At 39.9% G+C, this 27,843-nt stretch overlaps 1 protein-coding gene across 1 annotated transcript in view; it reads right to left on the bottom strand.

Annotated features, from left to right (window-relative positions):
* Positions 1–1,036: 1,036 nt before the first annotated feature.
* The window catches only part of LOC138349856 (monocyte to macrophage differentiation factor 2-like), a 67,157-nt gene continuing 40,350 nt past the window's right edge, over positions 1,037–27,843 (bottom strand). Inside the window, exon 4 of the mRNA XM_069327835.1 lies at positions 1,037–26,801. Within this exon, the coding sequence (XP_069183936.1) occupies positions 26,547–26,801 (255 nt within the window). The 3' untranslated portion in view covers positions 1,037–26,546. The remainder of the gene's footprint in view (positions 26,802–27,843) is intronic.

Raw genomic sequence — 27,843 nt, forward strand, 5'->3', positions numbered from 1 at the left:
CTTGCCCGAAACGCTACGCGTACTAGTGGCTGTACAAGAATGTGGCAACTCTTGTATATATATCTCAAAAAAAAAAAAAAAAAAAAAAAAAAAAAAAAGTTGGACGTCTTATGTCTCCACCTTCACGTCCGAAACTCCTCTACCGCTGATCTGGAAGCATATCCTCAAGATAGCGGGTAAGTTCGTTCCCGATGTCTCACTGGTCCTTCACCTCTGTGGTACTCATGTGACGGACCGTTGCAGGTCGCGGCCGAATTGGGTTCCCACTTTTCGTCTGTTAGCTCTGGTTCTCATCTCCCTCAATCCTTCCTTCCTTCCTTCGTAAGCTTCTTGAATCTCCTCCTCCTGGATTTCTGTACCCATCTCGACCATCTCTATAACGATCCCTTCTCTCTCTCTCTGAGCTTCAGTCTGCCCTGGCCCTCTGCGGTTCTACGGCGGCAGACTCCGATGGCATTCATTATGACCCGCTGGACGGGGTCACCAATGAAGGGCCACCTTAGGAGGTTGACTGGTGTAGGCTGGGGCGAGAAGCAGAAGCCTTTTTCACCGGCGAGGGAGAAAGTACGATGCACTAGGTAGGCGCTGGGCAGGCTCAACTCCCAGATAAAGGAACATGAGGGCGTGCACAGGATTACCTGGGAGATGTATTTCATTTGGGCACTGCCACAGCAGGCAGGATAGGGGAGCAAGAGCTACCCTGTCATTGCATGAAGGCACCTGCCCACTGAGGGAAAACCTGCACGGTAGTCCTGGAGTGATGAACTTTCGTGGAACGCTGTCTTAATATCATTTGGAAGGGAGGGGAGGGAGGGGGTGTTTCTCAACTATACATAAAAGGGGTGTGCACTTTCAACACATCAAAGTTGTCTACGTATCAATTTGTGATTAGGATCATCACAAAATTAACTAAAAATGTTTCATAATGATACTGAAGTATGAAAATATGTACTGTAATTATTATATGTAATAAGGTGTTTCAGCAAGTGTAACCTATCCCAACAATACTGATCTAAAAAGGAAGGAGAGAGAAACGTGAGGTAAATCATTTATTTCAAGTATACACAAATATCAAATGTACAAGGTATCAGAATAGGCTCATGAACAGTATTTCATTACAAAGAAATATAAATACAGCATTCTTTATATTTAGCAATACTGACATGAATTTTATATGCTCTAACAGCTTATAAATTTAAAAATATACCTTAAGCTAACACTCAAACATTTACAAGGATAAAAAAACTAATGAATTTTTAATTGATGAAGTAAATTGGCTCGTGTTCAATTTAAAATTAACATGTATTAATTACATAATGTAATAATTATTTAAATAATTTTTCTGTAAGTGTCTAAAAAGTCTACAAGTGATAGAACCGCACTGTTAAAGAATGAGAAAAATACTTCTTAGTATACACATAATTTTAAATGCAATTATTTGGCATAATTTGGTCGTTTCCTTCTTGAAGTGTACACCTACAATATTTGGCAGAAAACTTGTGCATTAATTGCCTAATGTCAAAACTGTTAATAATTATAATGTTTCTTGGTTCTTCCTGAACTTAAAAATACATTCTTATAACCAATGTTAAAAATACTGTAACTGGTACTTCATCATACATTCTACAGTATGTAGAAATGTTTTTGTTTTTATCCAATTCAGCATCTAAAAAAAACTAAGTGCGAGGATTTATATGGGGAAAGGGGGGGGGGGGGGATTGCAGTGTTGTCTTCAAATACAAAAACCTGTTTTCATGACAGTACTGTGTATGCAACTGTCTTCCCTTAGTAAATGAAAACATACACAATTGATATTCGATTCAATTAATATATTAAAGTATTGCAAGTAAATGAATGTTATTAAATGTTAACATACATTTTTAGTGTTTATTTATGTCAAGCCAGGATATTGGCAAACATTGGTAACATATATATATATAAAAAATTCAAAAGGATGTGGTATTAACCATTTTGAATTTTAGATGCTGAACTGTAATGTGCAGTACAGGATATGTGGACTTTACATAAAACCATGCTGCTTCAAAATTACAGTACAGTACAGTATTTATAGTGTGGTTGATGGAAACAGGAGGCTGTTCCATGCCACCTAACACTGTGATAGCAATAGTGTTCAAATAACCATAACTTTAATTTAATTAATGTCCTTGCCCTTTTAATTAAGGGCATATAAGATATATATTACAATATATCTGATATGGCCTCAAAATGCCAAGGATATAAATAAAAATTGATATTATGAATCTTGCCTGCTGTGCAGGCAAAATTCTTAATAGTAATTGAACAGTAATTGCACAATTGAATCTTAATAGTAAGAGCACAGCAGGTAATTTCTGTGCACAGCAATTACCTGCTGTGCTCCTGATAAATAACTTGAAAGTATCAAAGAAGGCACTAAGCCAGAAAGATTAACACCATCTGTCATGAGATACAGTATTTAAAAGATGCTAAATAGCCCTCAAGATGCCAATATGAGAACAGATGGCAAATGCTATCATAGGTATTGGATTAACCAAGGATTTTAATGAAAGAAAACTAGGGACATTAGGAAAGCAAGACACTCGAACATCCCAAAAAATCGGGGCAGTTGAAAAGGTGGTGACCAATTAAGACAATGCAGTTTGGACTAAGAGCAGGTTGTTGTTTCATTAAGTGACCATGTGTTGGATGGGTGTTACAGATACGTGACCTGGCCAAAGCCTATTAAAGTGGCAGGAGGAAGGCAAGTGGTAAATTTTACATTTTAAAAGCATGCAATTTATTACTTGTAATGTAAGTCCAACAGCCCTGCCAATGATCGTGGATTGCAGTATGAATGACCAAGTAGATATCTGACGAGGAAATCCCCTTCCAGAAAAAGATGCAAAACGAATGGCTTCTTTAGCGGTGGCATCTAGCTCATTCAAGGGAACTCTGACATGGCTGGAAACCCAGCAAAATTCGACTCATGTCTGCAAGAGATAAGAAACGGCCACTACTGACTTTAAACTGCCACAGGATGCAAATGGTTAAGACTCCAGAGCCATGAAGGCACTGCAAAAGTCGACCACAATGACCAAGAATCGACGAAGCAGCACTGACAAATCATTAATGAAGATTACTTTCACCACCATAGCTGCGGCCATCCAGACTGCAGCACAAAGTTTCTACTGCTTCGGCCTACAAATACAACCCTACCAAGTAAAAAAGGAACGATACCATGAGATCCAGCAGTGCTTCAAGTGCTATGAACTCTCCCATCCCACCAAGTATCAGCACCCCACCTAGAAGTGCAGCCTGTACACAGTGGACCATCACTACTCAATGTGCAAGGCAACAACCCATCGCTGCTTGCTCTGTGATGGCAAATCACCCTACAATTTCCTACCACTGCCCACGCAGACGGGAAAACATCAAGACCCAGGTTGAAGCCAAGAGAAACAACCCTTCTACCTCCGCGACCAGAGCCCCAAGCGCTTAACCCACCACCTCAGCTCCCACTAACCAACCAGAAGACTTTCTAGTCTTACCAAAGAGTGGCTCCTCCCACAAGGTGATCCAGCCTTCACAATGGGGACCCAAGGCCCCACAGGCTCTTTTTGCAGCCCCCTGCATCACATGCTGGCATTATCCCTGGTATTAGACTTGCAGAGAGGCTTGCTGGATCAGACAACTCCCATTTTGTCAGCGAACTGAACACATTATATTTTGCCAATGGCCTGGACCCCATCATAGCCCCTGGGGCAAGTCTCACTGCCTCCACTACCACTCCAGAGACAATCACCAGGACAACCACGAGGTCGATTTCAACACAGACTCCAGTACCACCCAAGACTCGGGTGGCACAAATAGAGGTATTTTCCTCTCTAGCTTCCAACACTCCTACTATAACCATCTTGGCAGCTGCACTAACAAACGTGCTGTCTACAAATGCTAACAGTACCACCAACGCTCCTGAAATAGCTTCTACCACCGATCTACGACACCTTAGTCTACCTCACGCTGCGAGGCAAAAGACGAAAACACCAACTACAAAGGTTACGAGCTTCTCAGACGAGGAAATCTTAGTTGGAGCTCCACCACCACACTACAAATACGATACCAACTCGGTACAAGACCTCCTCATGGAGGCTACCACACCAAACTCCAACGACAGCACAGGGGGCCTCGTAGCCTGGTGGATAGCGCGCAGGATTCGTAATTCTGTGGCGCGGGTTCGATTCCCGCACGAGGCAGAAACAAATGGGCAAAGTTTCTTTCACCCTGAATGCCCCTGTTACCTAGCAGTAAATAGGTACCTGGGAGTTAGTCAGCTGTCACGGGCTGCTTCCTGGTGTGTGTGTGTGTGTGTGTGTGGTGGTGTGGGAAAAAAAAAAAAAAAAAAGTAGTTAGTAAACAGTTGATTGACAGTTGAGAGGCGGGCCGAAAGAGCAAAGCTCAACCCCCGTAAAAACACCACTAGTAAACAACTAGTAAACACAGCACTGCTCAGCCAAAGTCTCGGGCAAAGAAAAAATGGAAGAACTAGAGGTCTACTCTAACCCACCAGCTCCATAACTGATACAGCCAGCCCTTCAGGACTGAAAACCACCATGAAGACCCCCATCTATCCCAAGAGCTTTAGTATCAGCTATCGATATAGATATGGCTCCAAAGAACCTCCACTTATGGGCTCACCATAGCCCGTGCTACTTGGAACTTTTTGTTCTAAGTAGCTGAATCTAAAACAACAACAGAATCATCATCAGTCTAACTCCAGGAGTGGTTCAGTGCAGACGCTTGAGAAATACCCCACATCTTCAATATTCACCAACAACAATGTAACACTCGACATGTCCAGTTCCTACCCTCACAAGACACTTCAGCCTTGACACACTCAATAGAGAGAAAGATCTGGGGGTTATTACACCGAACCTGTCCCCAGAGGCCCACATCAAAAGAATATCATCAGCGGCATATGCTAGACTGGCCAACATAAGAACTGCCTTTAGAAACTTGTGTAAGGAATCATTCAGGACCCTGTATACCACTTATGTAAGACCAATCCTGGAGTATGCAGCTCCAGTCTGGAGTCCATACCTAATTAAACACAAGACAAAGTTAGAGAAGATCCAGCGGTATGCCACCAGGCTCGTCCCGGAACAGAGAGGAATGAGCTACGAGGAAAGGCTAAAGGAGCTGAACCTCACATCCCTATAAAACAGAAGAGTAAGGGGAGACATGATAACCACCTACAAAATTCTCAGGGGAATTGACAGGGTGGACAAAGACAAACTCTTCAGCACGGGAGGGACACGAACAAGGGGACACAGGTGGAACTTAGTACCCAGATGAGCCACAGAGATGTTAGAAAGAATTTTTTCAGCAGAGTAGTTAATAAATGGAATGCACTAGGAAGTGATGTGGTGGAGGCTGACTCCATACACAGTTTCAAATGTAGATATGATAGAGCCCAGTAGGCTCAGGAATCTGTACACCAGTTGATTAACAGTAGAGAGGCGGAACCAAAGAGCCAAAGCTCAACCCCCGCAAGCACAATTAGGTGAGTACACAGCCAGGGCACACAACCAGACTCCGGCTGCATCGAGCTTCCACCCACTCGTCCCTCACTCAGCTCGCCACGCTCTACACACTCGCCCCAGATCCGAGATGCTCTCTATCCCCAGCCTCACTCGTCTCTCTGCCCCACTCCAGGCTTTGTCTCAACCTCTACGTCACTTCACTACACTGCCAATAAACTGACTGCTGTAACCAAGACTATACTAAATAAACAATCCATCCTCCTGTTTATATAGTACTTATTGTGACGATCGTCAATAGTCACGAATTTGTACGTACTTAACATTTAGAGAGTACTATGGAATAAGGACAGTAGTATGGATAGATAAGTAATAAGGAATTTCTGACTAGTAAGGAATTCTTTTAAAATAAATGAAGCTAAAACATAAACTTAAGATAGTTTTCCCAGTTTGTCCAACTCAATAGTTCAGATTTCTACTTTCTAATTTCGTTATACGTCGGTATATACTATGGTCCTCATTGTTACTATAAGTACATTACTACTGTACCAAAACAGGAGGATGGGCTGAAATAAATATAAAAACCCACTAAACTTTGTGTGTCTAATCAACTGCCAACGTACATGTGAACATATGTTACACTAGCAACATCAGGGGAGTAACTGGAACAGTATATATGGGCCACCACTGAGGAGCCAAATGGTATTTCAGGGACTGATAGGGATAACAATCCCACAGTGGCCATTTGACCTGATGTCCGAGTTGACAAACCAGACAAGCTGATTAGTTCAGGTGGGCTGCATTGAACCTCCCATTTTACCTTCATCCCCCTACCAAAAAGCATGTTTCCATTCAGGAGTCACATCTGCTGGGTAGGCTCAACTCCCAGAAGGAGGAACACGAGTAAATGCGCAAGTTTCCATGCACGACTAACATATATGGTGCATTTCACTTGTGCGCTGCCACAGCAGGCAGAAGAGAAGAAAGCAGGAGCCACTTCTTCTTACCTAAGGGCAACACGCAAGGACGCCCCTTACCATGTCAAGGCACCATCCACTGAGGTAATCCACATGGCGTGAAAGATGAGTGATTTAACTGAATAACTATTAAGTCTACAGAATGAATATTAGTCCTCCAAATGCAAAAGTATCTTCCTTGATGTGTTGTTAACTATTTTGTATTTAAATATTGTCTGGTTGTACTATATTCTCAGCCCATCCTCTTATTTAGATGATACTTGTAGTAATGATGTGGTCCATCGTACATATATTGACATAATGGACTGTAGAATTTGGTATTAGTGAATTTGGACAAATTAGAAAAGGTTTTGCATTTATGTTGCTAATAAATCCTAACCTAACCGTCCTAGGCCTAATACCAAGTAATAATTCGGACCAAAGAGCCAAAGCTCAACCCCCGCAAGCACAACTAGGTGAGTACATACTATCTGAGGCCTATTATAGTACATATGTGCACTCTACTAGGCCTAGGAATATTTAAGTTTGGTTTTTAGCTTTATTTTTCCCGGACTCTGTAAAGTGAATACTGTAGTACCAAAATCTACTATCTAATAGTCCATTACATCAACATGTGTACGATGGTGCACATAGTTACAAAAAGTACAGTACTATCTAAACAGGATGATAGGTTGTATTTTGTCCCACTTTTTCTTACACATGAAAAACTAAAACATACTTGGTTATACAGAACTCTAACATTTGACAGCCATTATTATTTTTGTAATACTAGTACAGGGTACCTTCTATTTGCATTCGTAAAATAATACATATCTTTTATACCTGTTACATGATTATAATTCAATGGTTATATATATATTCATGCTAGACAGAATGGTAACTAAAAACTATAGTATACATCATATCAAACCATTCTCTTAAATCTTTTTTTCTACAGTATGTGCCCTAGTTTCTACATAAAACATTCAAAAAATATATATATTAAATTTAAACCTCATTTATTATACAGTATCTTATTGTGTGTACAGTATTAAATTAGCAGCATGTTTAAGAGATGTCAAGAATATCACATAGTAACACAAACTTTAATCCTCAACCATCAGACCCTGAAAAAATCTCTAAGGGTAAAAAATCCCATTTATTCCTATAAGCTATATATGAAATGCAACTTCCAAGAAATAGTGCACCATGTGAGTGCAGTAATTGCTTTATTGGTTCTCATTAACAGCCATCCTAAGTGATTCTTTGGGCAATTTACAATGCCAAAGGTGCATGCAGTACAGTACTATATTAATTAAATGATATGCAGTACCTAAGTATCTTGACTAACATTGAGTATCCCATGTCTTATACATTACAAAACCTCTTAATTCACCTATATTTGCTATACACATCCCTCTTATAAAATATTCATCTTTCAACTGCACTGTCTCACAATCCAAATGCAAGATGTGCTACAGATAAAATTATTATGTATTTATTGTACTGAATAGTTTCTCCATTATCTCAAAGTATGGAGTAGGCTGTTTGACACTGACATTTGAAACAATGGCTCTACTGAATGGTATAGCATAGTGTAATACCATATCAGTAACTGTGAATTACTTTGATGTTGGAGCAGTGTGATAAGCAATTATGTTTTTCATTTGTCAGGGACAGGCACCCTGTGTATGGGACAGTATATACATTTTAAGCTCGTATCTAGGTCCCCCTATGGTCAAACTACTGCCCTTTCCCCAGGATGAAACCCTACAACAGTTGCCTAACTCCTGGGGGTACCTATTTACTGTTAAGTGACTGGTGCATTAGATGAAAGGAAATAAGCCCAATCATCTCTGAACCATTCAGGATTAATGATTGAGAGTAGAAAAAGAATGCAACTGCACTACCGAGACTTTTCTAAGACATAAAATACATTATTTGACTTTGAAGTCTGTCATAGAAATGTAACTTAACATGCATGTTTATATTTTTATCTATTATTTATTATTTTACCATTTCAATTAGGTAAACTTTCCATTATTTGCAAACAAAGCCATCATCTCAATGCACTATATTGTCTTATATGTGCAATGGAGTGAAAGGAGACACAGGACAAAGGGAATTAATCTTAATTCTGATTATAGGTACTGTAGTTAAATGTTTACTTCTTCATGAGCTTGAGCATAACTTAGGTTAGGATATGACCAGTTGGCAGAAATTCTGGTAAAATACAACCATTAGTCCTAGCTGAGACAGCAGTACATCTCAATCTGTTACTCTTAGATGCTAGTCAGTGTTTTGCTTTTCAAACCTAAATATAGGAACACCAATTCATTAATATTGTCACTGAAAAGACTACAGTATATAATGAATATAAAGTTAGCAAATATAGGTCCTGATATTATTTATATCTGTATAAAATGATTACCAAAATTTTTCAACATAATAAGCATTATATTAAAATTATATATCAATATATATTAATTATATTAATAAGCTATCACAAAAAAATTTGGCAGCCCTTAAATACCTAAAAATGAAAAAATTACTGACATTACAAGTCATTAGAGAGACCTGCCTAACAAAAATTGCACATAAAAAGATAATGTTTGTCTTTAATAAAAAATTATCTTTATTCTTTCAAGTGTATCAACATTTAAGAAACAGACACCACGTAAACAACCAACCCTATATAATGAATAGCTAAGATTAACTTATTTAATCATAGAAACACAACTAGAGAAACATTACTAAATTGCATTAAGCTGCATTCACCAACTCTTCCTTGATTTACAAAATAATTATGATATCACAATAAAATGATCACAGCAATACAAATTGCATACTGTATTTGACTAAATAAACAAACTTAAAAATAATCCCATAACGCGATCAAGACTTCCAAAGAGTTGGAGGAAGCATGTACGGTGTATACAAAGCATCTAACAAGCAACAATTACCACCAGGTAGTGTATTTATTAGCATTATGCTACTAGTACTCTTGTTAACCCTTTGACTGCATTAAACAACAGAAACTGACAGCTGAAAATATGCCCTAGAATACTATAAGGTATGTAATTATCAGGGGGAAAGCACTAAGCCGTTATGACTATACGTGACCTGAGTTTATGTGCCAAGAAAAATGTTTCCAAATCATATAATGTATTGCTTGACCTGTTCCTTTGACCTTCAAAACAAGCCCATTGACCAAGTAAATGCCATTAGTGGTTGGCAGTAAAAATTGGCAATTATGCTTTCTTTAAATACTCACCTATTTCATTTTTTTCTTTTACAAAATTTAAGTTATTTTTACCGATTTAACATTTTATGAATGAGATATACTGTATATACTGTATGTATATTTATGTAATTACCAACAGGATGAAAGCAACACTCATGGTGTCCCATCTTCCCATTACTTTTTGTCGTATAACGCTTTGAAACTACTGACAGTTTTGGCCTCCACCACCTTCTCACTCAACTTGTTCCAACCGTCTACCCTCTTTGTTTGTGTGCATTTATATGCAAACACACACGTACGTGTGTGTGTGTGTGTGTGTAATTACCTAAGTAATTACCTAAGTGTAGTTACAGGATGAGAGCTACGCTCGTGGTGTCCCGTCTTCCCAGCACTCTTTGTCATATAATGCTTTGAAACTACTGACGGTCTTGGCCTCCACCACCTTCTCCCCTAACTTGTTCCAACCGTCTACCACTCTGTTTGCGAAAGTGAATTTTCTTATATTTCTTCGGCATCTGTGTTTAGCTAGTTTATATCTATGACCTCTTGTTCTTAACGTTCCAGGTCTCAAGAAATCTTCCCTATCGATTTTATCAATTCTTGTTACTATTTTGTATGTAGTGATCATATCACCTCTTTTTCTTGTCTTCTAGTTTTGGCATATTTAATGCCTCTAACCTCTCCTCGTAGCTCTTGCCCTTCAGTTCTGGGAGCCACTTAGTAGCATGTCTTTGCACCTTTTCCAGTTTGTTGATGTGCTTCTTAAGATATGGGCACCACACAACTGCTGCATATTCTAGCTTTGGCCTAACAAAAGTCGTGAACAATTTCTTTAGTATATCGCCATCCATGTATTTAAAAGCAATTCTGAAGTTAGAAAGCGTGGCATAGGCTCCTCGCACAATATTCTTTATGTGGTCCTCAGGTGATAGTTTTCTATCTAGAACCACCCCTAGATCTCTTTCTTTATCAGAATTCTTCAAAGATTTCTCACATAATATATAGGTTGTGTGGGGTCTATGTTCTCCTATTCCACATTCCATAACATGGCATTTATTAACATTAAATTCCATTTGCCAAGTGGCGCTCCATGTACATATTTTGTCCAGGTCTTCTTGAAGGGCATGACAATCATCTAAGTTTCTTATCCTTCCTATTATCTTAGCATCATCAGCAAACATGTTCATATAATTCTGTATACCAACTGCTAGATCATTTATGTAGACAATAAACATCACTGGTGCAAGAACTGAACCCTGTGGTACTCCACTTGTGACATTTCTCCAGTTCGATACATTGCCTCTGATCACAGCCCTCATTTTTCTATCAGTCAGAAAATTTTTCATCCATGTTAGAAGCGTACCTGTCACTCCTCCAATATTTTCCAGTTTCCTGAACAACCTCTTATGTGGAACTTTGTCGAAAGCCTTTTTTTGGTCCAGATAGATGCAGTCAACCCAATCATCTCTTTCCTGTAATATCTCTGTTGCTCGATCATAGAAACTGAGTAAATTCGATACACAGGATCTTCCAGATCGAAAACCATACTGTCTGTCTGATATTATATCATTTCTCTCCAGGTGTTCTACCCATTTAGTTTTAATTATTTTTTCCAATATTTTGACTATTACACTTGTCAGTGATACCGGTCTATAATTAAGGGGGTCTTCCCTGCTTCCACTTTTGTAGATTGGAACTATGTTAGCCTTTTTCCACACATCAGCTACAACTCCTGTATACAGGGATGCCTGAAAAATCAGTTGAAGAGGAATGCTGAGCTTAGGTGCACATTCTCTCAGAACCCATGGTGAAACTCCATCTGGACCAACTGCTTTGTTCTTATTTAGCTCCTTGAGCATTTTTTCCACTTCGTCTCTAGACACCTCTATGTGCTTTATGTTGTTCTCTGGAATTCTTATTGTATCTGGTTCCCCTGAAGATTTCATTTTGTACAAACACACTTTGGAACTTTTCGTTTAATGTTTCACACATTTCCTTTTCATTTTCTGTGAATCTATTTCCCATTTTCAACCTCTGAATATTATCCTTTACCTGCAATTTGTTGTTTATGAATTTATAGAATAGACCTGGTTCTGTTTTACATTTGTCTGCAATCCCTTTTTCAAAATTTCTTTCTGCCTCTCTCCTCACTGCTGTGTAGTTGTTTCTCGCATCTTTGTATCGCTGGTATGTTTGGGGGTTCGGCCTCTTCCTGTATTGATTCCATTTTTGTGTCTTTTGGTCTCTGGCCCTCTCGCACTTTCTGTTTCCTAGTTCTGCTTCTCTGTTTTGGTATAAATTTGTTTGTGCCTTTATCATATATTTCACAAAACCTGACATACATCTCATTCACTTCCTTGCCTAGCAACAAGTCTGTCCAATTATACTCACTAAAAAATTTTCTAAGGTTGCCATAATGTCCTCTCCTAAAGTCAGGTTTTTCATTTGCATTGACCGTCATATTTTCTTGCAGATTATAACGCATTGCATACTTTATTCCCAAAAAGACATGGTCACTTTTACCCAAGGGAGGAAGGTACTGAATGTCAAATATTTCTTCCTCCTTCCTGGTAAATATCAAATCTAGCATGGAGGGGACGTCCCCTTCCCTCATCCTCGTAGCTTGTTTAACATGTTGATACAAGAATGTTTCCAGGATGAGGTCTACAAATTTACAGGTCCAAGGTCCAGGTAGGTGTGTAGGGGGTGGGTGTGGGTGTGTGTGTGGGTGTGTGTGTGGGTGCGTGTGCGAGTGCGTGTGTGTGTGTGCACGCGTGCGTGCGTGTGCGTGCGCGCGCACACGCAAACTCACATGCGCACGCGCGCGCATGTGAGTTTGCTACAATGACCAAATTTTTTTTTTTTTAATCTCGCTTTTTTACTTACTGTGAGGAAAAGCAGATTTATAGGTGTTGAAGCCAAAGGGTTAAAAATTTGTATGAACATGTGAACAAACTTATGAAGCAAAAGTACATAAAATGTATTCATAACTGTTAAATTTGGCACAGGCAGAGTAAAAAAAAAATGGCTGGAAGTGAACTGGAAGTCAATATTAACCCATTCACTATTGAACTTTATAAATCACAACCTTCCTCCATAATGGATTTTCCAAAATGTATGAGAGAAAGTAAAAGCTCATTAAATACAGTACTTATAATGGGCCTGAGGTAAAAAGTGAATACAAAAGAACAAAGCTCACTATGTAATCTTAAAATGTATTGATTATCAAGTATCAAATACATTTTTCAAGGAAATGGCATAGCTGTTGTATTATGATAAATTGATGTAAGCAAAATTAAGTATTTTGAGCTTGATTTCAGGTGGAATTGAACTGTTTGTTTTTTTACACATGCAGTCAGGAAAGTGAAGTAAGAGTACCATCATTATGGATCAATGGTTATAGCAGTGAATGGGTTAAAAGGATTATCATTCTTGAAGGAAGACTACTTCAGTAATGATGCAAGATTTGCATGTGGCAACAAATAGTTTATAGCTACAGTGTATATCTTGGAAATCATTTAGGTGTTGAATTCCATAAATGAAGCATATTAAAAATATATATATATAAATTTATTCTGAAAATTGGAGTATCGATTCTGTATAACATTGCGAACAATATCAGAGCCTAAAATTAGCAAACATTAAATCTTAAATAAGTACAATTTGTTTTCCATTCATAAATTCTACCAACATAAATATTTTGGAAATAGTTTAATGCAGCAATACAAATACAAACAATGAAACCCTGCAAATTGTATACAGTAATGACATCAATTAAGAAAATCAATTAGGAAGGATATGCAGATCATTGTGCCATTGCTTCACCATGTTTGCAACTGGCATATAATGTGAAAAACCCGAACTTGCAAAATACTCGCATCTACTGTCTTCACCTCCCGGTTTAATATATACCCGTCAAACACACACCGAAACTACGACGTTGGTACAACGTTCAAACAAGTTTTAACACCTCCTAACCAGTTGTAACAACCAATATAGCAAGTTGTAACAACGTTCTAGTACGTCATTAACACGTTAAGCCAAGATGTAACAACTTTATTACAAGTTGTAACAAGCAGAAAATCGAGACAGTTTCGGTTTGTGTTTCCAGGGTACACCAATTAACAATTCAGCTCTTTTTTTTTAATACTGGTTTAACTTTCCAACCTGATCCCCCCTTCCCTTTAACAGCCTAACCCTCTTCCCATTCCCAAACTGCCTGTTTTCCCTTGCCAACCTGTGGTCCTCCCCCTCACCTTCCCCCTTCCCTTGACAAGAGCTGGGTATGGGCATGAGTTTATAGACATCAAACTACACATAAACATCCAATACCATTATGTAAGCAACTGTAATCAGAAATACTTTGGGTATGTCTCAGTAAACCATTAACATTTAAGGACTTGTACAACACTACATAAAAATGTAAACTACAGCCTTAAAGGATCATTAGTTTTCTACTCTACCAGACATCAATATTGGATCTTGTGGAACTAGTGCCAGAGTGCTACTGAGAGCCAGCACAGGTAATGTTTGTTGTCAACAGCTGAGCTTTAAAGTGGAGTGTATTCTGATACATAAGACAACATATGAGTCTTAATAATAAATGTGGGAGAAGACCTGGAGAATATTAATAACTAGGTAGATATCACAGTGAATAATAGCTTTTAGGTGGTGCAATAAAATATTGATGTGCTAAATGTTTACAAATCACAATTGTTCCTTGGGCACCTATATACTATAATCTTATTCTTGTATTTTCTAAAAGTGATAATTTTTACATAACCAAACATATTTCTCTACATTCTTACAATATATAAAGCATATCTAAATAAGATTGTTCTATAAAACAGAAGCCCAGCGATTGTGGTCTGGGGATATTCTGATCCTGAGATAATAACTTGGCTCATTTGTGTCTTCCCACTATGTCTCAATCAGGATGGCCTCTACAAAATTCTTGTATTCCATTGCTAAACAACTCTTTCATATACCCTGAAACATATTATCCACATTACACTCTTTGTGATGATTTTCCAGCATTGCTTAACAAACTTTTTAGTCATTACTAGCATGAAATTTGTTGTGGAAAAGTAAAATCCTGTAAATTTGTATATTGTTAGCAATACTGTACTATATTTATATTGTAGGAGAACATTTCATAGTAATCTTTTAAACACAGTACATTGACCAACCCTCCATATGACATCTCTGGAATGACAGCAGCTAAACAGCTCATTAAGCCTGAATAAGGAGTTAATCCTTTCCATCCAAGCAAAATGTTTATGCCTGAAATTATAGCAAAATACAAATACAGTGCATAATACAAATAACAATTGGGTACTCACCAAGAGTTGCAATGTTGCTTCATGTTTTCTAGATCTTGGATTTCTGTTAATTATATTTTAGTGCTAATTGGTTGAACTGGTGGCCTTAGCCCTTAAGGTGCAGTTACCATCATGTATTGATTTAAACTATTAGTGTCTGGATTTTACACCAATGATGCTAATATGGATATAATATTTCTATCTGGAGGCAGTGAAGTTTACCATAAGCAATGAAAAAAATCCTGCTATCATTTCACAATTGCTTACTATGCAAATGTGGTTATCGTCACAAATGTTACGATGCCAGGGCAGTAATCGTCATGGTATAAAAGATCTATGATGATTGGAAACTACCTCGTACATGCCTATTGGCCCATATGAGGTAGTTTGGGAGGATACAATAGGAGCTGCAATGTATGGGTTATGAGGCAGCTCCTATTTTTATCCATAATGATAAACATAAGAACAAGGGCTACTGTGCCTCGTGTGGGCCAATACGTCTTATGCAGTTGACTTGGTTCTTATTGATACATACCTGTATATTTATTTATACTGTATATACATATCAGTGCAAAAACGATCATCTAGACATCCAAGGTCAACACTGAGAGTAATCTGGCTCAGCTACTGTGAATAACTGATGAAGGTCTGGTGTTGACGGATGAGGGCTGGGCTGCTACTTGCTCAATTTGCTCGGTGCATGAAACTAGCTACAGTGTAGGTATTCAGTTCACTTCCACTTTTCCATATACAGTACAGTATTTTGAATCCAAATTAACCATTCTACAAGGACAAAATATTTTCTGACATTTTTTCTTTCTCCTTATCATCTGCTTGTACTGTTCCTACACTGCATCATCAACAACCATAAACTATCCTGACTGCTTTTCTCTGTTGAAAGTAAAGCTATATAGGCTATATAGTTTTATCACTTTCATTCTGAGCATAATAGAAGAAAATAGTACATTTAACATTGAATTTGTATTCAGAATTTGTATTCAAATTCCATTGAATTTGGAACTGACATGGAAGTGGAGAAAATCATTTTATGTTTACACATATAATATACAGTATACACAAAGCCTGGGGAGGCTGGCTGGTAAGCACAGCCTCTCGCTATCACAAAGTTGGGAGGCATGTTGCATGTTAGCTCAACTGTCAGCCAGTCTGAATTGAATGCAGTCATAAAGTGAGTCAGTGACACTATACTGTAATGTGAATTTTACAGATTTCATAAAAGTGATGATAGGAGATATTATGCTCCTACTTATGCTATTTTTCATAAAATTTGTCCCTTCATTTTTTCAGTTATGTCAGAATTTATAAGAAAAATAACCGTGTTAAAGCTCTCATTATAAAATATTGGTGACTTGCTCTGTGGCACTACATAAAAAAAAGTACAGTATATGTGAGACTTTTAAAGATAAAGTTTCAGAGGCTTATAATAGTCTATACAAATTTGCAGGGATTTACAGTTTTCAATGGATGCAACAACTGCAACAGGGATGAGAAAATAACAATGTGCATGTGGACACATCATTGTGTATTTGTTAACATGGCAGTGAAGTGACTAGAAAAATAACTCCACATTCAGCTCCTGGGGCCAGATTCACGAAAGCACTTACGAACGTGTACATCTTTCCTCAAAGGTTGACGGCTTTGGTTAAATTTATTAAACAGTTTACAAGCATGAAAACTTCCCATTCAACTGTTGTTATTGTTATAAACAGCCTCCTGGTGCTTCGGAGTTCATTAACTGTTTAATAATTGGAAACAAAGCCGCCAAAGATTGAGAAAAGATGTACACGTTCGTAAGTGCTTGTGCAAGTGCTTTCGTGAATCTGGCCCCTGACCTCTAGTTATGATTAACTGATAACTGAACTTCGTAATAGTTTTCAACAGCAACTGCTGATCTAACTACTGTGTTTCTACTGAGTTACTCCTTTCTTTTATTTCAAATTCTTACAAATAATCTTAACAAATTACAACACTGGATACAAACATTTTACTTGAACAACTAGAATGGATCAACAGATGTAATGGATACCTATCTTTCAATATCACATGCTAAATAAAATATGTAGGGGACAATGTGGCTACAAGTCTTCATGAACCTGTTCTATATCTTAATATTTATACATCTACAAAAGTTTTATTACATCAGTTTCTATCAAATTGTGATAAAATCATGAAGACAACTGAAAACCACACTAATTAGTCCACACTAATATCATGCACTTGATCAAAATTGAACTTCCCAAGTAAAAAAGGGAAACCTCAGCCCAGAACCTAGCTCAGGGATGAAATGTGGATCTGAGAAGTGTATTAAATATATAATATAATATATGTATACATGTATGACAAGTAATTACACTCACCAAGAGATTAAACCAATAATATGTTTTCACTAAGTGCAGAGAGTTAACACCTCCCTGGAAATTCTTGTAATATAGCTAGCCTTAGAGGCTTGGTCATTTAGTAAAGCTTGCTACAACAATAAACCCAAAACTGGAAGCCAAAATGTTTGTCACCTCAATAACTATGAAAACATTTAGTACATTTAAATGATGTAATAGTACTGCATAAACTTATCATGCTGCTTATATATTCAATAATAAGCAACAAATTCTTAATATGAAAAGTAAATGCACAGTAAATGATTTTGTATTTGTATTGTTTGTTATAGTAAATGCTTAAAGTTATGGTTTTATTCATCAAATATTTAAACAAAACAACTTTTAATCTTCAATTGCTAAGAAATAATGATGAAAATAATACTAATACTGTACAAATGCCATGGACCATAACACCTTACCTGTAGATTAGAGAAATCAGTCACTGTTGATGAATTATCTCCAATGTTATTACAGCTGAAAATGTCTAGTTCTAAATCTGTACAGGTAAACACATAATATCATAAAACATTATACAGTAATACAATTTAGAATATAGCAGCAGCCAAACAACATGAATTGCTATTTTCTAATGATCACTATACACTATAATATTCATTTCTAATACTGTACCATTTTTCTGGTTAATGTTTCTCAACTTCAAACACCTAGGTTTAATGCTTATACCTAAAATGATTACTCTCTCATTTTCAATTTGCTTACCTGATCTTGCATAAGCTGTGCCCATTGAAGATTCTTAGCCACTTGCAAAATTAAAATAAAATAGAAATACATAAATACTATACATAAAGCAAAAGGTAAGTAGCATTTTCAAGTATATGAGAACATTGTATATACTTATTAATCCTATAACTTGATTGAGGCTATATAGGATAAGTTACAATATCTAGCCATACAAAAAGAATTTATATAAAGGTAGAAAATGTACTGTTTCAGTGTCACCAACATAAGCATTTAGGACAAACTTTTCTCACTACCTGATTGTCACAAACAAACTATAACCAGAGGCAAGTAAGCTGGTTGATTGGCTTTCTTGTTTTGAGAACACATTTGGCTTAATGGCAAATTTTTCATGTATGTGCACAAGATCCTTGCACTGGAGAGAGATGTTAAAAAAATGTATTTAGATTTCCTAAACAATTCACTATGAAACTGCTTTAAATACTCATTTTGTATTTATACTAAATGTTTCTTCAAGAAAACAAAAACCCTGCTTTAATTCTAAAGCAAGGTTTTATAGGAAATAAATGAATTAGTGAGATGAGCATTTTACTATTGGGTATAAGCTTTATATGCACAGAATAAATATTAAAATCTGGCAGAAATGACCCTGATCTATAATGACATTCATTGACCACATAGCAACAGGTATACTAAGTCTACTATCACATGCAAAATTAGCAATAAAATCTTGAACATTCATAAGGTACAAAATATATTGTCTGAGTATTCTTCAAATATGACAATGTTGGCTGATTATTATTCAAAGTTTGAGTACTGTTTCTCTAATATATAACTATTTTTACATGGATAAAGTAAACAGAAAATATTTAGAACATGTTTTCATAAAATTAATGTCTTTTAAGATGTCCTTGACCACTTAAAACTCTTTCTGTCCACCCTCTCAATCAGCAAGTGTACGTAAATGTTACGCCCTACTCTGGGCTCCGCAAAAAGCAAATATTTCATACAGAACGTTCCTTCAAAATCTGAATAATATCGTTCCAGCCTTGATCTGGCTTTAGCATGAAATTTGGGTTCCAGAAATTTACACGTTTTGGGCTATGTAGAAGAAAAAATATGCAAACACCAACATTGAATGTAATGAAAACCTTTCTGGTTGGGTCTTGGTGGCTCTCTGTAGCTAGCACTGAGATTGCTTCACACGAGTCAGTTCAGCCTTAGAAGTGTTTAACCCTTAAAGTGCGCATCACGTCATATGACGTGCTGGACGTTGTACCAGTAAACTGCGCATCACGTCATATGATGTGTTGGAGTACTACGCAAGATTTAAACAGCCCGCGGATACACGGGGTTCACCACACCTTCATCAGGGCTCTTGTAAACAGACGCCATTTTTAAAAAAAATCGTGGGCCAAACTCCCAGGTGTTATTGGCCTCAGTATTGAGTGAGCAACCAAGCCTGACGCACGCAGCATGAGCTAACAGCACTGCTGTTCAGCTTGTGACCACAGCATCGCCTAAAAATGCCAAATTATACTTGTTCATGCTATTATGCAGCGATGATATTATTACAGAAGACCCCTGACTGTGATAAAACTGACCAGGGTTCTGATAATAGCAGGATTGTGGTGATATTTAGCGCTGTGCGCCATGGAAGGAGGTGTAATGCTGTGGGAGGGAGGGTGGTGGCGATGTCTTTTGACTGTGTGTGGCCACCTTTTATTGACTGCACTCACCATACCAGCTTAGTGGTTCGCTATGGTGAACACAAATGTAGATACTTATATATAACGTGCGTATAGAGGGTATAAACAGCAAGAGAAGGTTTGGAGCCGCCATTTTGGTGAGAGCGGTGGCGTCGTCTGCACGACGCCACCGTGCAGACGACGGTGTTGTTTACTGGTTACCACGATGGTCTTTGGGCACCATACCAGTTTATTTGTACAAGTATGATGAATAAAACAGGTAGATATTTATATATAATGTGTGTATATAGCGTAATAACACCACACAGTGTTGTTGGAGGAGAAATATTAGTGCGTCTGGCCTTGAGGGCGGCCGCCGATCAGCTGACTGTGTGAGTAGCCACATCTCTGTGCCTTTACTCACCATACAAGCTTAGATGTACAGTTATGGTGAACAAAACATGTAGATACTTATATATAACGTCTGTATATAGTGAATTATAGCAAAAACATTATTGTGGGAGGAGAATGAGGGTGAGTCAGATGACTGGAGGGAGGGCGGGAGTGGCTGGCTGGTACACGGCGGTCACTCCTCATTACTTTTTGACTCATAATAGCTACTTAGTGGTTCGTTATAGTGAACAAAACATGCAAATACTTATATATAACCTGTGCTTATAGTGTAATAACCGACAAAGTATTTGTTCACTGATTGATGAACATAATTGAATCAACAATATGCACACCATATTTTTGAGTACACCAACGATTCACTCATTTTATTATATAAATATATCAAACTACACACTATTGAATAATATTACAGCAAAAAAAGTATGAAAAATCAATCAGAGACATTGAAATAATTCGGTAATTATCTCTTTGTGGCAACTCTGGCCTGACAGCTTGCGAGCAACAGACCGCCTGGGACGCACGCCGAGTCAGCGCCTATAATTTGCCAGACTTCCCCGCCCTATAGCGGGCAATATATGCCACTTACGATTTTTTTATTATTTTTCCCGTGATCAGTGAACACAAATTAACAGGTTAGAAAGAAAAAATAATTTTTTTTTTTTCAAAATGACATGCGCCTGTGGGGATGGCAGGATATTAGACCCCGAGCATGTTAAGGGTTAATAGCCTACTGGAGACCAGAGCCAGAACTGGGTTCATTTATAAGAGGCACAGGGAGCAGATCATCTTCACAAAGAAAATAGTCAGAAAATAAGCAAAGCAAAACAGATAGCTGCATGGCTCACAGAGAAATAAGAAATAAAGCAGCAAACGATCCTATCAATGGTCAGGTCGAACCTTCCCTAGTCATACCTGGTCATCGCTAGATGGCAGCACCATCAGGATTTACCAGTTCCCATGACAATGCACCTCAGTCCAGAACTGAAGACCACAAACTGATGCAAAGAACAAGAACAAGAGGTCATAGATTTAAACTAACTAAACACAGCTGCTGAAGAAATATAAGAAAATTTACTTTCACAGAGTGGTGACGGTTGGAACAAGTTAGGTGCAAAGGTGGTGGAGGCCAAAACAGTCAGTAGTTTGAAAGCATTATGTGACAGTGCTTGAAGACGTGACACCATGAGCGTAGTTCTCATCCTGTAACTACACTTAGGTAATTACTTGGTAGGAGGGGAAGGGAGGGACCAGGGAGCCACTGAGGCCCAACCAGAAAGAAGCGTTTCATTACATTCAAAGGCGGTTTTCTGGAGGGGTCGAATAGTGGCTCCCTATAGGAAACTAACCACAGAAAAGAAGGAAGCTGGGACTTATCAGGCAGGAGGAAAACAAATACTAAACCCTAAAAAAAAAAAAAAAAAGAGCCCAGAATGGGACACCTGACCAAGAGCAACACAAGCCTGATGGGGATCAGGGACACTGCCCAGGTAATGAGCCACTAAGGCCCTGTTAGACCTCCAAACCCCCACCCCACCCCGATCCCGGATATTAGCTCAAGACATAATAGAGAACACTGAAGGCTGACTAGATTGAATGACACTGTAGACAACCTGAGAGAGATGAACTTTGGAACAGGGAACCAAGAAACAATATCAATGAATAATATATTCCCCGAGTATGCATTCCCAGAGTATTCCCCAAGTGCAAAACGGGTAGGTAGTGCAACCACATAGCGACAAAATGCTGAAACTGGACATCACTGGACAAGCAAACTAAGACTTGATAGCTAAAGGACCTGTCCAGAAGCCAGCCTACTCATTCTTCACCAGCAGAGAAGGCTCCAATTAAAAAAAATGCCAACCAGGGACAAAAGAACAGAACCCCCACTTCTGGAGGAGAGCATAAAGCTCTCCAAGCCAACAACTGGAAGCAATAGCCAACAAAACAAAGCTTTGAAAAACAATCACAAACTGAAAGGAACAACCAAGAACGAAGGAGATGAAAGACCAGAATATGTGGCTCTTCGTGCTACTCCAAGCAACAGTCTGCTGGACCAAGTTATCACAAGAGCCAGGCTTGGGGAGTAGAAGAACTCCTAGAACATACACTTCAAGTATGATCCAAGTATGAGAACCTGATCCAGAGATCAAGAGGGCTCAGGAGAAGAATGAAAAGGCCAGAGATGGAAGAACATGTGATACAACTTGAAGAATGGCACTGAAGTATCAATGATTAATGCCAAAAACAGTGGCTCCTCCATGACAGAAAGATAAAAGGCAACAATATTAGACATAAGATGCTGATCAAGAAACAACAGACAGAAAAAGGAAAAAAAAAACAGCGTTAAATGTAATGAAACACTATTTTCTGGGTGAGACCCGGAGGCTCCCCGGAGCTTTACCAGGCTGATATGCTAATGTCAGACTTTGGCATCAGTCATGTGAATAGAGTTCTAGGGGCCAACCGGGGACCACGGCCAGAACCTGGCCCCCTCAGAGAGGCAAGGGGAGTAATGGCCTATAGAAACCCCCGTGTGGTTGGATGCATTCTATGTCTGCCATCGACCGGGTCAAGCATCCAGAAAGGTAAACATTCCAAAACAAACCCCTACTCTGGTTAAAATTGCTACCAAAAGCCGAAATAGTGGATAGAACTCCCCAACAGAAAACAAGCAAATTAGGATGGGCCGGAACCTCAATTCGAAAACAGGCTATAGGTCTGGTTTCTTTGAAGTCCATGGATGTACCGGCAATATGGTGAATGATCGCAGGTAGGACGTGTAACAACCTTAGACCTCTGATGTTTATACAGTGTTCCCCGCTTGTGCCTATGGCACCACTGCACTCTACTGGTACTATCCCGCATGTTCTTCCATATAGGCAGGTCCCAAGAGCCAGAGCTCAAACCCCGCAAGCACAACCAGGTGAGTACATAACCAGTACCACAACCCACACACCTCATAACACGAAAGAGGTGGGTCCCCTGAATGACTCTAGCATGGGTTAGACATGCACATGAGTGGGGCTGGAAGGGTTGAAAAGGGAGTCACCGGTGTGCTAACGGTCTCGTACGTACATAAATATACCTAAATAAAGACAGGTATATAAACATCTCTGCATCCAGCGCCTGGCCGAAAGACGCCAGACCGCAGAAACTCGTGTGTTGAACGGAGGCACGAACGTGACACGATCCAACAGTGCCAAGAAGATCCTGGGAGCACCGCCAGGTGAAGAAGCCAGAGCCGGACACGCAGGAGAGCAGGGTAGAGGTGTAGGAGGAGGCCCACACCCATGACACAGGGAAAACTTCGGCGTCCTCCCCACAGTTGTAATCCAGGACACCCCCGGAGCGAAGGGGCACATACCAGAGAAGGGAGAAGAGCGAGAGGCGAAGCACCCGAGAAAAAAGGGCGCAAAACACCAGCACTGAAATACACCGCCCAGACCAAAACAAACTCCCACGGCGCATGCGCAGGACACGCTGGCCGAACCACACAACCCGCTCTGAGGGACAACGCTAACCAGGACTAATGCACAAGAAAAGTAGCCAAACAGAATGCATCCCTAGGGAACCGCTAAGTAGAAATAACAACCCATCACACAGGACAGGAGCCAAAAGAGGAAGCAGCGACAACATAACCGGCCAACGAAGCGAAGACAAGGAGCCCAAAGGGAACCCAACCTGGCCACGAGTAGCCCAATACGGCGACCCGGACTAGGAGCTGACAGACGTTCCAATAATACGGGAAGAAGCAAAAACCTTCCCAAACCCTCAAGAACACAGAAGCAAACACCAGTCCCGAAGGCACACAAAGGCACAGTCGCACCCAAGACCAAAAGTCATGTAGAACCCCAAGAACGGGGAAACATGACGAAGACACCGTCCCAAAAAAAAGGGGGGAGCAACGGAGAAGAGCACCCACCTACAGGACGGAACCAACCGACTCAAAGGACAAGGAACCGAGCCTGGGGAGGGGCTGATGCCCAACAACTTGTATGACGAGGGGGGAGGATAGACCCCACTCCGCGTAACCACAAGCCCCTCCTAGAGGGGGAGAAAAAACCCATACGGAAACATGCAAAGAAAAGACCTTAAATATAGTCCAAGCACCGGTAGCTAGTCCAGATAGCATTGACTGAGTCAATAAATGAATGTCCAGATAGCACTGGCTGAGTCAATAAATGAGTCGGGGGCACAGACTGAACCAAGGCCGACGCAACCAACACCCCCTAAGTCCGGGTCCCTATGAGCAAAGCGGGGCAGCCTCGGGGCATCCGGGGAAGCAACCAACCTAGCACGTTGCAGCAACCTAAACCTACCCTGCAGCTCGTGAGCCACCTGCACCCGAATAAGGTCATCAGTAGATTGGGTGAATTGAGTCATAAACAAGCAACAATGCTCGCAGGACTCTGGGTCGAAGGTGTCACCGACCCAACAGGTAGCATGACGGAGGCAAAAACTATGAGCGTCACCCTGAGACAAGGGGACAGAGCATCCGTCAAACTCGCAGAAGGCGAGAGGGGACCCAAGGGTCGCATCCATCAGACCCCGTGTGCCCCTGCAGGGTTTCCAAGGGCCCATAGACTGATATCGCTAAGGGTAAGCCTAGGCAGGGTATTGCTAACCAGCGCCCAATGCTTCCAAACAAACTGCTAATGCAGAACCCTCAGGACATATCCACTCACGAGGGCGAAGCAGGGGATACCACCGAAAACAGGACAAACCCTAATATAACTGGGGAAAGAGACACCAAGGCAGACTTCCTCCCCCACCAGGTAAAAAGAAAAAGTAAAAGAAAAACCTCGCAAGAGGACAACGTACCCAGGAGGAACAGGGCCGGTGCTGTTATAAGTGAGAACTAGCTGCGGAGTACTCCACATCCCTACCAGGGTAAAGACTACCACTTACCCCAAGATAAACAAGGGCGGAAACCCCCCAAAACACTCGAGGTGGTCAATTGCCAAGCAGCAAAAGACCAACAGAGGTAGACCCCAAGGTGACTTGTGGAAGATAACCTCAAGCCCCAAGGGCAGCACTTACAGGGCACTCGGAAAAGGTAACCCCTTAGCACATGCAGCCCAAGTACCTGTGAATATTACTCCCAGCTTGCACGCCACCGTAAGAGCAGTACTAAGTCCAAGGTACAGCACAACACAAAGAGTCTGGAGCTAGAGCCACATGACCATGCCACAATCACATCAGCCGAAGAAGTGGTGGGTGGATTGCCGGTGTGGGGGGTCTGGGGCTCCCCCTTTTTCCCTCCCGGGGAGGGGGGAGCTGCGCAGACATGCAGCGCGGCTTGTATGACATCATACTTGTTTGCTCATTTTCATTTGGAGAGTTCTGTCCACTAGTTGGTCTATTTTAGTAATTTTAACCAGAATAAGGGGGTTTGTTTTGAGGCGCTTACCTTTCTGGGTGCCTGTCCCGGTCAATAGCAGACATAGAATGCTCCAAATCCCATGTGCATTTCTATAGGCCATTGTTCCTTGTGCCTCTCTGAGGGGGCCAGGTTCTGGCCATGGTCCCCAGTAGGTCTAGAACTCCATTCACACTGAGTGATACAAAAGTTTAGGGATATACATATCAGCCTGGATAGCTCCGGGGAGCCGAAGGGCACCCCCCCCCCCAGAAAATGAAATTTTTCACCTTAATATTTTTTTAAATTTTATGGGATGTAGTTTTATTTTGCTGGGAGTGGCCAGCAACCAGCACTGGTGATTTTACCCCAAGCAGAATGCAATGAATGATTTTAATCACTAAATTTTACATTCCTTTTTATACATTAATAATAATTAAATAAAACATATTTCTCTCCTATTATTAGTAAGTGGATATGAGTTTGATAATGTAATCACTTTAAGTGGCTTTATTTGACACTAAACTCATTTCCTACTAATGTGGTCAAATAAGAAGTCATTATAGCATTTCTCGTAATTTGCTCCTACTTTTAATAAATGCCATGAAAAATCTCATTTACTAATGTAGTAATTAAGAGACCTTTATCAAGATATAACCTTGAACTATCATCCTTGTTAACTGTGAAAAACCAGCCTTAGGGAAACCAAGCTTCAGCATTTTCTCCCTAATAACCGATTTATTATAAAAAAAAAATATAAAAAATACTTTCAACAAATTTGATGAAAATGTAATTTACCTAATGTTCTCATAGATTTTTGACATACAGCATATGCATAGTTAACATTCACTGTGTAAAAAAAAATATATAATCATCACCTGAGAATCAATACTTATATCTTGGCCATGAAATATGAATTAATTCACATGACTTTTCCCATCCAATAACAGCACCTACTCTGTGGAACACTCGGCCAGTGAGACATCGCACTCCTCAAGGGAGCGAGTGTCATGCATGGCTGCACTAGTTTCCGGTGCAAGGATGAGGTATGTGAGAACAGCGTAGTAATGGATAAATGCGGCGAGGACCACAAATAAATGCCAGATTGCATGTGCAAGGGGAATTCTTCCATCCAATTTGAAGAAGATAACACCAAGGACATATATGGCACCACCCAATTTTAGTTCATCCAGTCCTGAGTGATCATCCTGAAATACATCATGTCTTCAGTTAGACTTAGAATGCAGAAGGGGGAAAGGGGCCAGGGTTAAGAATTTGAAAAAAAGGGGGGGGGGGGGGGAGAAAATGTGAACAAGAGAAAGTTCTCACTCATGCTCTCTCTCTCTCTCTCTCTCTCTCTTATGCTCTCTCTCTCTCTTATGCTCTCTCTCTCTCTCTCTCTCTCTCTCTCTCTCTCTCTCTCTCTCTCTCTCTCTCTCTCTCTCTCTCTCTCTCTCTCTCTCTCTCTCTCTCTCTCTTATGCTCTCTCTCTCTCTCTCTCTCTTATGCTCTCTCTCTCTCTCTCTCTCTCTCTCTCTCTCTCTCTCTCTCTCTCTCTCTCTCTCTCTCATGCTCTCTCTCTCTCTCATGCTCTCTCTCTCTCTCTTGTGCTCTCTCTCTCTCTCTTGTGCTCTCTCTCTCTCTCTTGTGCTCTCTCTCTCTCTCTTGTGCTCTCTCTCTCTCTCGTGCTCTCTCTCTCTCTCGTGCTCTCTCTCTCTCTCGTGCTCTCTCTCTCTCTCTCGTGCCCTCTCTCTCTCTCTCTCATGCCCTCTCTCTCTCTCTCTCATGCCCTCTCTCTCTCTCTCTCATGCCCTCTCTCTCTCTCTCTCATGCTCTCTCTCTCTCTCCCAAATTTTTCCTCTCCATTTCCTCATCATCCCCCTTTGAGCAGAATTATTCAGTTGTTTCTAAGGTAGATCCACTATGTCAATAGGACAGGATTATGATGTTAGGTAGGACAATATGTTGATACTGGGAACTTTTCTGTTGTCTCTGTAGGGCTATAATAGGACTAGGGAGTTACTGGTGAACATTCAATCCCTCAAAAAATATCTGATAATCTTAAATTCCTTCTAAACCCTGGTGGCAGTACCACATACAGTACTCCTCCAAGGAATGCTGGCCTGAACCGCAACACATGCTGCATAACCTCGAAAATACAGGCTATATCGTTCAGACAAAAAAGAAAGGATCTGATCCATGGGTATATTAGCTTTCTGGTATCAATGTTCATGGAGTTCTTACCTACCA

Source organism: Procambarus clarkii, chromosome 20, assembly GCF_040958095.1.
Source record: "Procambarus clarkii isolate CNS0578487 chromosome 20, FALCON_Pclarkii_2.0, whole genome shotgun sequence".
In the NCBI taxonomy this organism is placed as follows: domain Eukaryota; kingdom Metazoa; phylum Arthropoda; class Malacostraca; order Decapoda; family Cambaridae; genus Procambarus; species Procambarus clarkii.